The following is a 13,627-nucleotide window of genomic DNA, read 5'->3' on the forward strand; positions in this document are numbered from 1 at the left end:
TTAATTGGTTCCGTTGTTTGACCTGGCCAATTCGTTGGTGTCTAAGGAAAGCAACGGGGGGACCTCCACTCATCTTTACTTATTTGATCATTTTGGAAGATTATGTTTTGTATTAGGTTACTTGTTGGCCCGAGTTCACTCATGCCGACTAGGTTGGTCAGACATGAAATATGCTGACCCAAACCATATTAGTCATTACATCAGATGTATGTGATTAATTAGAAGAGATCTGAATCTAAATCTCCTCATTAAATATTAAGTCTACTGATCTTCCACTGTTGTAGAGATGCGGGTGTCTTTTTCAGTGTTGATCGTTCTCAACTGGTTATAATGGTTCGGTTGTATCGAGAAGACACAACTATTCTATTGGCATTAGATGCCCCGAGGTAAAGATGGGGTTGGGCCCAATAACTGTTAGATGAGGGACCCAATGATGGCTTTGCACCCGCTGGTGAACGGTGGGTCGGACTTAACTAAGAAATGTGCCAATAACTGTAAGGTGAGGCCGCAGGACTTAGAGATCAAATCGCTGCAACATGCTTGGAGAAGCATCTGGATAAAGAGTTATCCATGCATTGGTATACGTATTCTCAATAACTGTTAGGTGAGGTGTCGTATATCGATGGGACCACAGCATCCACTAGAACTACTTATCGTGTTAAGGTTTCCGTTTCTCCACCCGAGGAGTATGAGAGATTCGAAAAATTAGTGGGAGCTTTTTGTTTGTTTTTAAAGTCTCTGGAACAAACTATTACAAGTATAATCATCTAATTAAATCTTTACTTTCTATAATCAAGTCTTCAGCTTCCAACCCTCTAGCTCGAATCTTAGATATCAACCACTTAACCGAAATCAACTACATATTCTGACTCAAAAATCTAAGAATAGTTCTTAGCTTTTAGAAATTAAGTCATGTTCTTGATCAAGTTAACCTAATGTCATCAGTTTGTCCAATCCATGGTCAACGAGCTATACTTGATAAATGGTTAGATGTTGACAATTAGGTTAGGTGCTATAAATTGGACTTCATAGTTGATGAAATTCAATATATGCATTAGGACATGTAGACTGCCAATGACATGCTGATTCATCTGCAATAGTTGTGAGATGATCAGAGTCGCACAGTGCATGAGATGCGTGATGGACAGTTTGTCCATGATCGATGATCAAAGATATTGAAGAGCTTGATAAGCTCAACATGACCGTGCCTAATGGATTTGATCTTGCAATCTCTGATTCATATGGATAGTTTATGAAACTATTATATGAATAAATATTATAGCACCTTAACTGAATTGGTCCATGTGCTGGTAACTAAGGACCTTGAAAAGTTCAGAGGTACAAATCTAGAGAACCTAAAGAATCATTTGCATACTTTTGGAATGTATGTTGAATTGTTTAAATTTGATCTTATAATTTTTTCTTTTTCATTAGATTCTAGTGCATGTTATGCACTTTAGTATAGGGTCTAAGGAAGGAAGAGGACTGAGGGAAGATGAAATGACTCTTTTGAGTCGGCAATGGTGCAAACGTTGTACTGAGGCCATGAGCACCTAATCTCGGTGATTATTGTTTGGATTTAGCTCTTGATCATTTGCATGGTGATGCATTTGTGAACTGATTTGAGCAAATAGTGAATGTCATTGAGTCTGAGAGATTCAGAACCAAATAACCTAAAGTATATAGATGGTTTTTTTGGCTAGATCATGTATGAGAAAAAATGATCTGCCGACTAGAGAAAAGAGACCTTTGGGCTCATTGACTGTTAAGTCATATCCAGTCTGTGAATCATCTTTTTGAGAATTAATGACCCAGCTGTTCTTTATGGGTCAAAGGGATATGACCACTGAGATACTTATCCTAATACACATACGATGTGTATGGCCCATTTGATGAGCCAGACTAGAAGGTTATCACTATTACATCACCTTTATCGATGAAAAGTCATGGTATCGGTATGTATGTGAGATACAAATCTGAAAGACTTTGAAAAGTTCAAAGAATTCAGATGTGAAGTAGAAAAGATAAATCAAAAAATTCCTAAAGATACTTCGATTATATCGAGGATGCAATACCATATAGAAAATTTGTCGATTATCTAAGGAGAATGGTATAGTTTCATGATGGAATTCTCTTTGTACACAGCTCAACGGTGTATTTGTGAGAAGCAATGGCACTATATGAGATATGGTCTGGTCCATCATGAACATCACTAGTTTAACTTTTGTTTCTTTAGGAACAAAGTTTAATTTCTGAAATTTAAATTAGATTTTCTCTAAAGTTGGTTTCACCACACCATATGAGATATGATATGGTGGACAAGTTAGAGGATAGGTCTGTCAAAGCTCGTTTATGGGGTATCCCAAAAAGATTTGGGATGTCACTTTCTCTTCCCAGTGGTTCACAATGTGATTGTGAGCAATCATACTGTTTTCTTAAAAAATAGTGGGAGAATGAACTCAAAGAGAAAATCTCTAAAGAACAATGAGTCATAGGACCTGTACAACCTATTTATGATGAGCTAGTATATGTAGTACATTCTCCACTTCGTAGATCTAGTAGGATCTCCCATCCTTTACAAAGGATTCAAAGAAAGTGTTTCTCAAGAGAGATTGGGAACATAGGGATGATCTCAAAAACCTACAACGACGTGATATGAAGAATCATGTAGTTACATGAAAGTTAGTGGGAGGATCTCATGCTGACATCGATTATGATGTAGTTACATATAGAATTCTCTTATCAGAGACTTAGATCAAACATTTTGGAAATAAAGGTCTATAGAGATAGATCTTAAAAGGATGTTTGATTTTTACGGACAAGTACATAAAAGAGGTGCTGAAAGGGTTCAGCATTGAAACCTCCAAGAAGGATCCGTTATCCTTTTAGGCATGGATGTATGTCAAGCTATGTACTCGACTTGGTATATCTTGCTGTGAAAATCACGAGCAGATATTAGTCAAATTCAGGCTGGGAGCATTGGATTGTTGTGAAAATATCCCAAGTACTTGAAAAACACTAAGGGATCATTCCTCGTCTTTGAAGAAGGGTTAGAGCTGAGAGTGGGAGGACACACTGATGCTGATGGTAGAATATCTACATCAGCATGTATTTTTGAGTTATTTTGATTCAATATGTTGGAAGGGTTCCAGACAACCGATCAATGAAGGCTGAATATGCTATAGATGTGCAGGATGCGTTCTGGTTCTTGTGATAGTTACAGAACTGGATGTCATACCATTGGATGCTTTGACATTGTACTGCAAAGATAATGGTCAATAGCCAATGTTAAGGAGTCAATATCTCACCAGAAGTCCATTCACATAGAACAGAGATATACGCGATTACCTCAAGTAGAAATATATGGAGGTACAGAGAGTAAACTCCACATAAATGTGGTAGGCCCAAGTCACTTAGCCAATTAAACATCGAAGCCTGTCTTCAGAAGATGGGGCTCAGATATATGGCAGATTGGCTTTAGTGCAAGTGGAAGTTTGTTAGATGTATGTCCTAGAAGTCAATCTTGGCTGACATATACTTTCTCTAGGGCATGTTTTGTACTTGATGGGCAGTCTTTATAACCAATTATGTCTTATGTGTCCATGATTTGTCTTAGAAATTAACAAAGATGATTTTGTATATTCTCAAAGTGTTGAGAATTTGAGACATACATCATTAGTGGTTAATTTCTAAATGCTCTCGATCGAAAGATCATCACGGAAGACAATGATCAATTCATTCAAGATCGGTGCACGGATCACCTTTCTTTAGGGCAGATGAGTCTCAAGTCTATGGTGTAGAGACACTGGGATGAGAGTACAGCTGGTTGTTAGAGAACAACTTGTACTGAGCGTGACCAATACGAGAAACCACTTGGATGTCTACTCACTCATCAGTGGTCTTCTTGATGCTGTAGTGGTGTGACTGATCCTTTGACCTGCGGTGTGTTGGCTATTCGCAGCGAGGCTACTTAGTTTGACTGCACGTTTCCTTGATCCCTAGCCATTCGGATCCTTGCTGTGTATGTTGGCTATTGTAGGTTCAGATTCGTTGTTTGGAGTAGAATGCACCTAGATAGAATCTATTGATTTTGGTAGAAAAGAAGAAGTCTTATGCAATTTGTAAGATTGAGTTCAGAAAATCTCTGACCAGAGTAAGTGTGAATGCTGAAAAAGAGTTTCCACGGGATTTACAGATGAACTCGAGTCGAGCCAATCTAGCATATAACTGACGATGGGGTTTGACGAGTTCTCCATGACCTCCGTCAAGTCGGGACTCACGATAGAGGGATTGTATCACACGATAACTGCATCTAGGGGTTCATTTTTTTGTTCTGTTGGATTGCCACTACATGTTGCTAGACGTCACTGATGGATCGTGAGAACTCACTAAGATCGTTTTCGGATCAATGATCTTTATTGAGGTGAGTTGGAATCGTTTCAACCCTTCGAAAAGAGTTTCGATGATACTGTGATAGAGATCATGGTATGTCTCACTATCAGACAGAATAGAACCTGAGGGGTCACACATAAAAGGAGCATGACCTGATCAATGATGTGGATCATATTCGAATTATCAATCGGATTGATATTTTGAATTTTAGAAACTGCTAATTTATAATCGTTACAGTTTTGGCAGCTGCTAATTGTTAGCGTAAGGATTTAATTGTAAATGTTGTAATTTTTTTGAGATTGATTAAATTATGAATTAAGTCTTAATTAATTTAAATCAGATTTAATTTAATTAGACTTAATTTAATTTAATGCTAATTTGGTTCAATTATCTAAATCAGATTTGGATTTCAAGCCTGATTGGATTAAGCTTGACAGCTTTTTCGAATTCGGCTCGTTTTAGATTCGATTTGAACCCAATTAAGGCCGAACTTGAACCAGAAGAACCATGATTCAGAGAGCCCAAGTCCCCTAGGACTCTCTCTAGAAATCATGCCAAGAAGGGAAGAGGGGCGTTGTTTTTCTCGTTCTTTTTTCTTAGCGCGCGTGAAAGGAGAGGGGGCGCCAATAGTTGCTGCCCCACCTTATCTGGAATTCTTTCTTATCCAGATTTTTTTTCTATTTGAATATGATTCAAAATAGGAACAAAATATATTTGATTGGGGCGTGGAAGATTTTTTTTTGTGCGACAAAAAAAAAATGGAGAAGATTGGCGTGCACTAATTTGTGAGAAGAGGTTTCTTTCTTACAAAACAATTCTATCTCAACTTCCATCTAACCTTTGATTTGGATTTCAACGCCTTAGGTTAATTGAGATAAGATCTCTTGGGCGTGAAGGAGAGGGTGTGCGTGGGATATGAAGGGGTTGTGCGACAAAAATAAAAAGAGGCATGAGTTTTGATGTGAAGGGGTGTGGCGACTTCTTTTGGGCATCATCTCTTCTTCCCAACACCTCTTCCTCCCTTCTCCACTTCATGTCCACGTCCAGATCTGATAGAGATCAGACCTAAGAGAGAAAAAGAGAGAGAAGAAGGGGTTTTTTTCTCTTCATGATGATCTGATTCAGATTCCATCGGATCTGCGAAAGAGTTCGCACATCGATCTCTTTCAAAATTTGGAAGAAGAGATCTAGATCCAAGGATGAAGAGCGAGATTTGCAAGGTGCTAGCACACCGGTGATCTGGGTGCTCCGATCAGACATCTTCGTGTGGATACCAGCAGAGGCTGGACGCATGCGTGGCTACGATCAAAACCCGGGACGTCCGCAGGATTCGAGGTATGGAGATCCGATCTCTGTTTGTTTTTCTAACCATTGTTTTTCTTTTTCTGATTTTAGATCGTGGTTGAATGTTCGTATCAAGATCCATACTACGGTTTTCAGATCTGATCTAATACGTAAATAAATTAAAGATATTTTAATTTATTTATTTTTACTGTATCATGTTTAGAAAAATTTTTAAACAACATGTACGAAACTGCTACTCTAACACGAACAATGTGCCTTAAAAGTCACTTGATATGCTGTGTTCTAGTTGCTTCCTTTGAATCAGCATTGTGAAATGTGCTAGAAAATGAAGCACGATGAATGGTCCAAGACAGCTGAATTACTTTTTTGAGTGATTTTCTGAGCTACATTGCTTCAATCTTTTCCTATTTTTTCTTCTCTTTCTTGGTTGCATTGGAATTCGGAAATGTATAGAGGACAGTTCATTAATAAGTCTGGCTACAAAACAAAGTATGGTTACAAGTAAATAGTCTGGTCACTAAAGCCTCTCCCACTAAACATCTGTGATGCACATGATGCGATACATGATTGTCTGTGATTTTTTTGATTGTAAAACAATTCAGCAAAAATAGGAAGGTTGTAATTTTGTTGTTGGAAATGAAGGTACAGATAGGAACATGCAGATGGCCCTTGGACTTCTGTTTCGTTGATTTCATTTTTTCAAGGATCAAATTTAGTGAGACTCATTTATTTGTTTCTCCCATCCCTTTTAATTGCATTATAATTTCATTGAAGGCATTATAGTTATACCCCTCAATTTAGAAAAGCCAGGCGACAAAGGATATTTGGTTTACAAAGAAAAGTCTGGTCGCAAAAGCTTTTTTCATTATAATATGAATGGAATGTGTGATGTGTTTGAAAGACCAACCGTATTCGAAGAGAGTTTAATCCCAATTAGTTGGGCTTCTTTGTGATTTTCTTGAGGTTTTCAGATTTCTTAGTTGATGAGAAATTTCTTTAATTGGAGAAACTCAAAAATCAGTCTTTCCATTAGAGTCCATGTGGCCCAAAAATAAAATAACGAAAAAGTCACACATCCTCAAAATAGCCACGCCCTTGAGATTGAAGAAGGAACTCCAGCCAAAAATAACTCTCACAGTGCTTTAAATAAAGAATATCTTTTCGGTTTTTTTCAAGTCCAACGATTAGCAGAATCTGGTAACATACCTGCAGTCTGGCTATGAAAACTTCTCTCGTTATGGTAGCAGATAGATGCATATGATATAGACGTAATGGAGCTAGGTTCCTTCTAACAGAATTGTACTAATGTGAACCAATGAGAAGGCATTGAAATTGAAAGTCTACACTATTATACATGATATGCATCAGCTAAAGTGCCTTGAAAGAAAATATAAAAGTTTTGAGGATTTTCTGCTCATGCATCAAGGTTTCAAAATTGAAAATTTTGTTGGTAGGACAACTTTTTGATGTTATTTATGGTTTTAAAACATCTGGATCAGTTAAAAGATGGTCTATATGAATTTTAAGATATCTAGATCAAGATCAATAGCTTGGGTTCTTAATTTCTATTGCTTATATATCAGCATGCTTTCTCTACTGAAACTGTCCATTTTATCATAGTTTGTGATCAGTGGTTTTTAATTTAAATGCCCATGATTTATTTTGCATCGATGGGATTAAGGCTTTAATCTTGTCCGGATGTTATTAACTCTCTCTCTCTCTCCCCCCCCCCATCTCCCTCTCCCTCCCCCCATCTCCCTCTCCCTTTCCCTCCCCTCTTCTCACACAGACACACAACACATGCACAAAAGCATGCATGCAAACACAGACGCGCACACAAGTACACACACATACAAACACATTCGTATATATAGATTAAGGAAATATATGAAGAGTTTCAATGTGAATTTCTTATGAATTTGCAGGTGGGTGACAGAACAAAAAAGAATCGGCAAACTACAGGTATCTTACATCTTTGTAAAATATAGAAAATCGTTTCCTGTTTAGTGATGATATTTGTATCTTAATATGTTTTTTAAATAAAAAAAAGGTCAGTCTCTTGCTAGCCATAGATAAGTCTTTCCTGTTATCTTAAGTACATCACTACCTGATTTGGAATAGTTATCTGCATGGATTTCATTCTTGTATCCTTTTTTAGTTTTTTGTTATTTTTAAATCATGTTATGATATTTGTTTGTTGTGGAAAGATATCCTGCGATCTTATTCTTTAGCACCTTCGTTAGCCGGAATATGACAATAACTTAAGAGCCTCTAGCCAGAGATGGCTCTATGAAATAAGCACATGTGCAACCAGTGAAGATATTTAGTGAGATAGCCAGAATATTTTTATTTCTTGGCCCAGGAGGTCAAACACTGGATGCTATATCAGTAAGGCTTACTTTTCTAGGTTATTGTTGTATCATGTTAATAATTCTTGTTTTATGCTGAATTCAGTAGCAGTGCTGCATAATATTTCAAACTTTTGTTACTTCATTTATAGTTGACTTGACTGGGGTTTCATTAAACCAAAACGATTGGTATATAACCATTCCTTTCTCCATGCAGCTAATTCAAATGCTCTAAAGCTTAGTTGTGAACTCATTCGCATTTTTGTCACAGGTGTGACTATTAAAATAATTTAAATTTCTGTGTTTCATTTGTAAGGTAATATTCTCAGATATGCTACTTCCATTAATTATGAAATTATTTTTTCTTGACAGAGGCTGTGCAACGTTCTGGTTTGATAGCTGAAGCAGAGGGTATTAATAAAATTGAACCTACTCATTTAGAGAGAGTACTTCCACAATTGCTTCTGGATTTTTGAGGTATTCTCCTGCACTGATAACAATTATAATTGTCTAAATGTACCAATAGACAACTTTCTGTGATCTCTTAAATATTTGGTGGTTATGCTTTATGAATCTGAACCACTAATCATAATCTAGACATCTGACAACACATATGGAACAAAATTCAGTTAATCTAATGTTGAAGCTTCTGAACTACAAAGGAAATCACTGTCATCCACTATTAAAATTGTCCACTTTGTTATGGTGTGATACTCAAATTGGGAAATCTCTGAAACATCTAATTTTTAGTGGCTAGGTGTTTTTGATATTGAGGATTTTTGAATTTTGATATTCCAGTATAGATTCAAAACTAGTAGTGGTGTGGATTTTTTGTATTATATGCGTATACACACTTTTGGGTGAGAGGGGCGGGGTGTAGCATGGTCATAGAGGAATGTCTGGTTGGCAGGGAGAGCCGAGAGAGAGAGATGGACAGTTCGCCTCATTTTTTTTCTTGTTATTATACTCCAACACACAAGGTAGCATATCATATAAAGAGTTATGATCAAAAACAATAAATATGTAGTTATGTGTTTATTTTGTACTTATTTAGCAAAAGTCTTACAATATTTGAATGCCAGGTAAGTTAGAAGATCCAATCTTGCTTGAGGTAAATACATCAAACTAGTAACATCTACCAGCCAAGTCAAATCAGAAAAGTGAATATCCAAGAGATGAAAGCTGATTTTTAGTGCATAAAAAAGCTGACCACTATAAGTTGGTGAAGCATTTAGTCTTACATACAACCGGTTCCTTGTATATTGGTGTCTCTCCTGAAAATATAGATGGCACAGAAAAATGTTTAAACAACAAATCAAATGTTTCAGGAGGGAGTGTAGATGATACTAATATTTTTTTATTTAAAGATTACATGATAATACTCCACAGAAGGAAGAAGCTTTTGGAAGTAGAGCTTTTGGAAGTAAAGATTTTTACAAAAAGCTATTTGCTGTTTAGTAATTACATTTATAAAGTACTTTGGAACTTTAACATATGTTTGGTAATTAAAATAAAAAAAGTACTTTTAGTACCATAACATGATAATAAAAGACACCGCATAATATTGTAAAGTAGAGGATAATAATATATAATATTATATTATATATTAAAATGTTATCATATTATATAATATTATTATCATATAATATGACATAATATTGTAATAGAATATAATATTATTATAATTATAATTATAATATAATAGTTATAATCTAATGTAATTATAGGTTATAATATAATATATTATATTATTATAATATAATTATATTATATTGTTATTAAAATATTATTATGTTATATTGTATTATGATCATATAATAATATTATAATAGATTATATTATATGCTTAGAACATAAATATTATTTTATTGTATAATATTATTATCATATAATAATATAATATATACTATAATATAATATTATTATAGTTATGATGTAATATATAATGTAATATAATATAATGGATTATAATCTAATCTAATAATAAATTATATTATATTATTATAATATTATTAATATAATAATGTAATATGATATAATTATGAGATTTGTTAATGGGTATTTTTGTCATTAAAAAATTTATTTAAATTAAAATAACTTTCCGACATTAGTCAGAAAGTACTTTTGGAGAAAGCTTCCAAATAGAGCTTTCCCAAGTAAATCTTTTTAGCTTTCTGACAAAGCCAAAGCAGATTTTTTTTTTTTACGAAACATCACTGTACCACACTACCACTCCAAAGTGCTTTATGAGGGTCAGAATGTGCTTTCTAGCACTCTAAAAGTTTAGCCAAATGGGGTCTTAATATTTTTTTTTTTTGGACACTGAGTTAATCAAACCAGCTAATGCTCCTTTTCTTTGCACTTTTTCTTGTGGGTTAGTGTTTTGTGTGTGCATAGTCACAAAGCTGGGATTTTTGAATATGTTATCAAAGCAAATGTTTATAGCCTGAAAAACATAAAAATCGAAGTTTTGGAATATGATGTAGGTTGGAGTCAAGAGGACACCAAGATTAAAACACTACGACATCAAAAAAGGAACCATTAAAACAAAATACGTATGAGATGATTACAGAAAATAATTAGCTTTTGGGAAAACAAAGGTTAGAAAAATCTGGAAAAACTTTTGACTACAAAAATTAAGTCAATTGAGAATAATTGCATATTTTTCAGAAAATTTTGATCCCAAAAACTGCATTATTTTATAAATTTATTTGTTCTTCTTCCCTCTTTGCAGTTGTTATTTCATGATTTGTAATGAAGCAAAATTTGGAGATGTTGATAGTGAAATCAGAGGGGCACTTGAGGCCTGACGCTGGAGATAAAGCCCATCTTTTGTTCAGTTGGCCTGGAATTCCATTGTCAGTCCGCCTATGTGGATTTGGACTAAGCTGCATGTCTTCTGACCAAGTCTGCTGGTTGATCAGTTGTCCTGGTCACTCAAGTAACTGAAGTAGGGTCACTAGTAGAAACAACCTAGATCTTATATATTCAATTTCTCTCGAGATGAAAGGAGGAAGCTGAATGACTTCATTGATTAAATACTTGCCTTGCAAAAAGTATGGTTACTTGCACCAGTTTTGAGAGAATTATGAAGGTGTTACTGGTTGGGCAGGTATTTTAAAAACTGGTTACTGAAACCTAGATTTTCGGTAGTCTAGGTCTATTGAAATTGAGAAATGTTGAAGAGTTGATTGACCCATCTTTACCATGTTGAATTCTTCAAATTAGGAGGTATTGAAATTGAGAAATGTTGAAGAGTTGATTGACCCATCTTTACCATGTTGAATTATTCAAATTAGGAGGTAAAAAAAACCATTTAGAACATTTTTTTGTCTTATAAAAGTTTGAACAGTAATTCTAAATTATCAATGGCCAACGTTAGTTTTCTCAGGCCTATTATGACGTTCAGTCTCCTGGAAGGAACAGTTACAAAGTGCTCAGTTGAAGCAGGGTAAGTCTTGAACCATTCTATTGCACCAAATGAGCTGCGGGCTTGGGTTGTACTGTTCGTGTGAAGGAATGATTGGTCTTCTTTCATGATATTGACCATTGGAACACGTCATGCACTGATTTCAAAGCACTCAATTTTTGATTCATCATCTTCACAACTCTCGAAGCAACCATTGTGCGATCTAATAGTGGATTTTGTGTGAAGCAAGAAAATCCTTCTTTCATGCGAAAGATACAACCCTTGTCCATAAGCTGATCGGGTCTGGGATCCCTCGTATATTTTGGACTTCTTGGTATGGAATATGTGTCATTATAGGTAACATGGATCCTATAATCATGGTCATCCATTAATCCATCCAGTACTATGTTCTTGAATCATGTTATCTAGCTGGGACAATGCAATCATTTTAGAATTTAAGACTGATTCTCTATTCTATGGAGCAGTGAAACCTTGTTCATCTAATGCTTTATCTGAGACAGCATACCTCGAACATCTCTACTATTAGGCCTCTCACTAGGATCATCGTATGTACAAAAACAAGCAATCTTCAACACCAGCAACATTTGCTCCTCAAACCCACACCCCACCAACTTCGGATCAATTGCCACCTTTGGATCGTCCGATCGTATCACCCTCCTCACCCATCCAATGATGCACATTTCATCAGTCATCTGAAAGAATGCATCGTTTGGGAATTTCCCAGTAACCAGGACTGCCAGAATCACTCCAAAACTATATATGTCACACTTATCGGTGCACGATAATGTCTGACAGTACTCCGGTGCAATGTAACCCACTGTTCCGGCGATGCAATTCGAACTCACCGGTCCGCTGGTAAAATCCGGCACCACCTTTGCCAGCCCAAAATCAGCGATCCGGGCGTTTAGTCCATCGTCAAGCAAGATATTTGCCGGCTTCAAATCTCTGTGTATAATTCTTGGCAGGTGCACAAGTGGAGATACTCGAGGCCGCCGGCGATTCCGAGAGCGATTCGATAACGAGTCGGCCAGTCCAACTCGGGAGCTCCCCGCTTTAACACGTCATGCAGAGAGCCATGGTGCATGAATTCATAGACAAGGTAGTGGCAGTCAGGTTGTGGCACGTGTGCCAATAGGCGGAGGAGATTTGGGTGGCGCATCTGGCCGACGGTGAGGATTTCCGACCGGATTTGCCGCAATCGGAAGTGGAGGAGCTTGCTTTCTTCTTCGCGGAGGTCGGCAGCGTCAAGGGACGGTTCGCTTAGGTTGGCCGCATCGAGGGACGGTTGGAGGACCTTTTTGACAGCGATGGGGATTTTCTGGCCGGAGACAAGGAGCTCAGCCTTGTAGACCTCGCCACAGCCGCCACGGCCTATGACCTGGAGGGCGGAGGGGAAGTCATTTTGTCGGAGCTTGTCGATGAAGGAGAGGTTGGACCTGAGCATGGGGCTGAAGACAGTGGGGGTGTTTTTTCGGGTAAGAAAGACTGGAGGGGTGTTAGCAAATTCTTCTTCGTTGGCTTCGATTCGACAGCAGCGGCTGATGGCGAGTCTCCAGGAGATGAAGATGAAGGTGCCTATGGCAAAGCCGACGGAGAAGGAGATGGCAACGGCGACCCATAGAGGAATATTAGAGAGCAACTCGGCCATGGAGGGATGTGTTATTGGCGCTGGGTCTTGGTTAGTTGTTTCATCAGAAGGGTAAGTATCAAAATCTGTGTTAGGATTGTAGGAGGTTCCGGGAGTGTTATGTTTGATGGTTCTGGTGCAAGTGGATGAGTTGATTAGAGAGAGGAAGACGGGAGAGAGGAGGATAGAGAGGAATTGGAGGTCCATGTGTGAACGTTGTGTTCCGTGAATGCCTTGCAAATGCAACTATGAGAGAGAGAGAGTTGATAGGTCAAGTTGACGGGTTGCAAGTGGTGTTCCGTGAATGCCTTGAAGGAAAAGACTACAATGCAAGTCTGAGAGAGACGGGTTAAAAGGTCAAGGAGGTGTGGGGGGGGGGGGGGGGTGTTGTGGTGCGGGCGGCAATGAATTTTTCTGTGGTTTCGGGGTAGTCGTGCAAGGAGATACGTAGTAGTTTAATTTGTAGAGAGAGAAAGAGGGTTGATAGGTTCACGCGAGGGGGACTGAATTTTTCTGTGGCTTCGA

General features: G+C 37.2%; 2 protein-coding genes across 4 annotated transcripts in view; one reads left to right on the forward strand and one right to left on the reverse strand.

Moving 5' to 3' along the window:
- LOC140851735 (protein MHF2 homolog) overlaps window positions 1–11,369 on the forward strand; it is a 35,366-nt gene extending 23,997 nt beyond the window's left edge. For 2 of the 3 annotated variants that reach the window (XM_073243829.1, XM_073243827.1), the window contains exons 3-6: window positions 7,623–7,659; window positions 8,263–8,316; window positions 8,418–8,522; window positions 10,780–11,369. In XM_073243829.1, the coding sequence (XP_073099930.1) occupies window positions 7,623–7,659; window positions 8,263–8,316; window positions 8,418–8,521 (195 nt within the window). In that variant the 3' untranslated portion in view covers window position 8,522; window positions 10,780–11,369. The remainder of the gene's footprint in view (window positions 1–7,622; window positions 7,660–8,262; window positions 8,317–8,417; window positions 8,523–10,779) is intronic. The other variant, XM_073243830.1, reaches the window with a different exon arrangement.
- A 503-nt stretch (window positions 11,370–11,872) lies between these two features.
- Window positions 11,873–13,427, reverse strand: LOC105061585 (leucine-rich repeat receptor-like serine/threonine/tyrosine-protein kinase SOBIR1). The gene is given in 2 exon segments (XM_010945681.4): window positions 11,873–12,448; window positions 12,451–13,427. Coding segments are annotated over 2 exon segments (1,353 nt in total). The 5' UTR covers window positions 13,310–13,427; the 3' UTR covers window positions 11,873–11,954.
- Window positions 13,428–13,627: the final 200 nt, after the last annotated feature.

Source organism: Elaeis guineensis, chromosome 9, assembly GCF_000442705.2.
Source record: "Elaeis guineensis isolate ETL-2024a chromosome 9, EG11, whole genome shotgun sequence".
NCBI classification, from domain to species: Eukaryota; Viridiplantae; Streptophyta; class Magnoliopsida; order Arecales; family Arecaceae; genus Elaeis; species Elaeis guineensis.